Consider the following 4,260-nt stretch of genomic DNA (forward strand, 5'->3'; position numbering starts at 1 on the left):
AAAAGTTGGTACTTGAGTCCCTTGAAGAGACCACATCTCCCATTTCCAATACTTATGTTAGTAGCAAAGGGTCAGTGGGGCGTGACTAAACCTTTCCCATATCTTCTCTAACTTTCTATTGACAAGAACAAAGTTACCATTATCATTGAAAAATAACTATATCTACCTAAGTGGGTCAGAGTTCCACAACTCTTGATTTCGAGGGTCAGTGAGCAATAAAAACATTCTTAAAACAAAAAGTATTGAGAATCATATTTTGTTCTTGTGATCACACATGACACAAGTTCTCTGCTAGAGTTTCATGACCGTGCTTCCTCTTGTACCCATGATCCCAAAATTCTAAGGCCATCTTCCTTCTCATATCAACAACATTGTTTGGACCAATTTTGAATGGAGACATCCCCATCATTAACAGCTCAGCCATTTTTATCACGTAAATACCACAATCAAACCTGCAAAATGGTAAAAACAAAATTCAACAGAAAAAATTGAGGAGAAAAGAAAAACGCAGCATACAAAGTAATTGAATCTTAACAAACTCACGTGTTATTCTGAAAAGGAGTTTCAACCCATGAGATCCTAAAATCCTCGCACTTAGGGGCATAATGTTTACATTTTTCATGGAAGCCCAAATAATCCAAAATGAATGGAAGAATTTTGCAATATTTCTTCACGTGTGTTTCAACATCTTCGTTATTGGGACTATTAAATGAGTCATAGATATAGATAATCTTTTTATCTATATGTAAAACTCCTAAGCTCCAATGATCTAAATAAATCCCCCTTCCTTGTGGAATAAGAAATGGCATGAAAACAAAGTCAACTTCAAACCATGACTTTCCAAATTTCAATATTTTTCCCAGAATGAAATCAATAATAGCCTTCATTTTGGGACATGGATGCTTTATCCTTTTATGTTGATCATTATTTTTTACATCTGAAATCATCTTACTTAAATGAGCTTCATCACAACTAATTAGGGTCATGTAGTGATCAAAAACACAACTTGTTGTAGTACACTTCCGGAATGAAGGATAACAAGTATGAGACAATGCCTTCTTTCACAAATAGTAAAAAGATATATCAATATGCTGCAAAAAAATATATAAAAAAAACATAAAATATATAATCCAATTATAACATAACAAAATTGAAAATGAAAACAATCTTAAGTATGCACAATATAATAATAAATGCTAGATAGTATAAAATCTTACATCGTTATTGATGAGACTTTCTGCATCACACAAATCAAAGAACCACTTTTTGTTGTCAATTTCTATTCCTCCCAATGATAAAGGTGATTTTAATTTGGCATGAAATGCAGCGTATGGAGATGATTTACTTCTACAAAATCAACAAACATTTATAAAAAGATATATATAAAATAATAAAAAAAATTGAAAAGAAAACACAAACGCAATTCATTTACCTTTTCTTATTCATACCATGAGTGTACCACTCCAAGAAGAACGAAATTGCTTCTGGATCAGGCATAACTTCATATTCACTCTCAAATGGAAATCTGCCTAAGAAATGACAAGTATTCTTTGCTTCTGTAGAGTTCACAGAAGAACAAAGCAATTCACTTGGTTCCACAATAGTTGTCATAGATTGGGGGGGGGGGGGGGGGGGGGGGGAAGCCATGATTGCACTTGAATCGTCATGATCACTTTTCATTTGCTTCACTTCTTTTACTTTTTTTTGTTCTTCTGTTCCTCTAAAGTTCTTTGCAATATTTTCTTCCTTTTGATAGAATTTTTCATTGACAACCTACATATGAAAAAAATCAGCAACTACAATTAAAAATAAAAAAAATTAATACATGTTTATGCAAGTATCGTCAAATTCAAAGTTTATACTTGTGGGGTACTTTTTACAATTACCAGAGAAGGAGGAATGCATTTTGGATTGCTAGGAACAATCTCGCCAGTTGATCTCAACAGTGTAGAAGATTTTTTTATTTTCTCTAAAATTTTAGAAATATTTGGTGGTTGCTTGCCATGTATGCTCCTCTTATTATAATTTTCTCTTTGTTCAATAGGGGCATTGCTTGCAAAATTCATGCATTCCTACAAATAATAAAAGATGAAAATTAAGAACATGATAATTAAATGAAATTTAACACAAAACTTTATTGAAAAATAGATAATATTTTAAATTTGTACCTTTGGTTGAGGAACACATTCAGGACTACTTAGAAGTATTTCACCACTTAAAAAATCATTTATGCATGCTTGCAAATCCTCTTGAGCAGATAACTTTCTTGTTTTCTCTGAAACTTTGGAATCTTGCACATATTTCAATAGTTTTTTGCTTCTCTCTTTCACTTGTTCTCCTTCTTCATGTATGCATTTCTTTAAATCATTTTGTTTCACAAATTTCTTAATTAGTTGTTCATAATCTTCTATTTGTTTCTTCATGGCATCTGTATCTTTCGTTCTCTCATAAATTTGTGCCATGCATATATTAATCTGACCAATTCCACTTTTAATTTCAACAATATCTTTTTTTTATTTCAATGATCTCCTCTTTGAGCTCCTAGGAATAAAATCAAAAGTGATAGAACAAATTAGAAAAAAAAAAGAAAACAAAATATACTAAAATATAAACCGCAAGTCCTAAACAAAAATGAAAAAAAAGAACATACATTATTAAATTATGAAAAATAGTAGATAATATAAAAATACCTTCAATATTGAAATAATTTGTTCATCAATTGAGCTACTTTTTGTCTTGTTACTCATCATTGAGGGGGGATTGTTTGCATCCATGTATATTCATCTTTCAAGAATTACTGTGTCAGTAAAAATACCATTAAGGTGTAATGACTCTTTTTCCGCACTAGATGAAGACAAACAAACATAATCAACCTATATACATAAAAATAAGAAAATCAATGAACAAAACAAATTGTTAACAGTACAACAATTGAAATTAATTGAAGAACAATACTAAAAATATAAATATATATATGAATACGTACTTTTGATTTTTGGAAAACTTTAGACCAAATTGATCGGAGATTATTCACTTTAGTTGACTTCCAATTTAAGATTCTAGGGATTTTTGAACTTACACGAGCGCCAAACAAAGATCCCAATGATGGAATAACCTCATAACCCCACACTTGGAAAGCCACAGGGAAGCCGCACAACTCATAATTGTTTTTTTGCAAATCCAAAACACTTGAAATACTCCCAATAGTTTCATTGAACGAACGACGACCCCATGGATAATTCTCAAACTTTTGTTCATCATCAACCAATTTCAAAACAAAATCATCAACAAACTTGTCACCTCTTTTACTTTCTAAAATGTTTTGCACAATATGTACTTTAGCTATCTTAACGACATCTTCGTCATCTATTTTTGAAGACATGAGAAGGTTTTTCAAGTCATTTCTTGAGATTGATGATTTCCCAGAGAAGTACTTTTCCATTAATCTATTGGGTTGAACACTATGATCAACATCAGTAGGAAGCTGGGAACAATTTAGACCAGTTATTAGAGCAAATTCTTCAATTCCAAACTTTGCTCTTTTCCCTCCAAAGTTCATTCGGATGTCTTGTCTACTAGAGCTACCCTCCTCATGAAGAATTAGAGAATGAACAATCATGGAACAAACTTTTAGGTTACTATTAATATCTAAGAGAAATCCCAAGCATGAATCCTTTAACTTTTCAAATTGAGCATCAGTTAGAGAATTCTCGATATAACGGAAATTGAGTTGATGATCTTGAAAATTAACTTTCATTTGATTCTTAGCAAAAATCAGCTTATTTGGACTTAAATTCTGCACATAAAAATAAAAAAAAATAGAAAACAAATAATTAAATCGAAAACATTATCTTCCTTTTTTTTTTTAAAGAAAAAAAAGAAACATATATAAACAATGTAAAATTACCTTGAAAACATTCAATTTTTTATGATAATAACCTGATTTCCTATTCTTCTTCGTGATACGAGCTTTCTTTGCCATATCTTACATAAAAAACAAGCAAAAGATATAAACAACATGTTTTTAAAATAACACTTCCAGCTTTAAAAAATATATATATATATATATATAAAAGAACAAACAAAACACATAATATTGAAGACATTTTCATACATTTAATCATGGAATTTAATGTCCTATAAATATAATAATATTGAATCAAAATCGCATATTCTCAGGATTATACAAACTGCAATTTAGTTAAGACATTTTGTCAAACACTTACAAGGCATGAAAATCAATTCAACAAAAGAATAATA

The 4,260-nt window shown here is 30.3% G+C and overlaps 1 protein-coding gene across 1 annotated transcript; it reads right to left on the minus strand.

Moving 5' to 3' along the window:
* Positions 1-268: 268 nt before the first annotated feature.
* Positions 269-3,982, minus strand: LOC133806219 (uncharacterized). Its single transcript, XM_062244345.1, has 10 exons — positions 3,908-3,982; positions 2,987-3,796; positions 2,799-2,873; positions 2,169-2,474; positions 1,887-2,072; positions 1,656-1,773; positions 1,433-1,556; positions 1,218-1,347; positions 544-1,058; positions 269-452 (listed from the first exon to the last, which is right to left on the minus strand). The coding sequence occupies exons 1-10, from the start codon at positions 3,980-3,982 to the stop codon at positions 269-271; spliced, it is 2,523 nt and encodes an 840-aa protein (XP_062100329.1).
* Positions 3,983-4,260: the final 278 nt, after the last annotated feature.

The sequence above is a fragment of the Humulus lupulus genome, chromosome X (genome assembly GCF_963169125.1).
Source record: "Humulus lupulus chromosome X, drHumLupu1.1, whole genome shotgun sequence".
Taxonomy (NCBI): domain Eukaryota; kingdom Viridiplantae; phylum Streptophyta; class Magnoliopsida; order Rosales; family Cannabaceae; genus Humulus; species Humulus lupulus.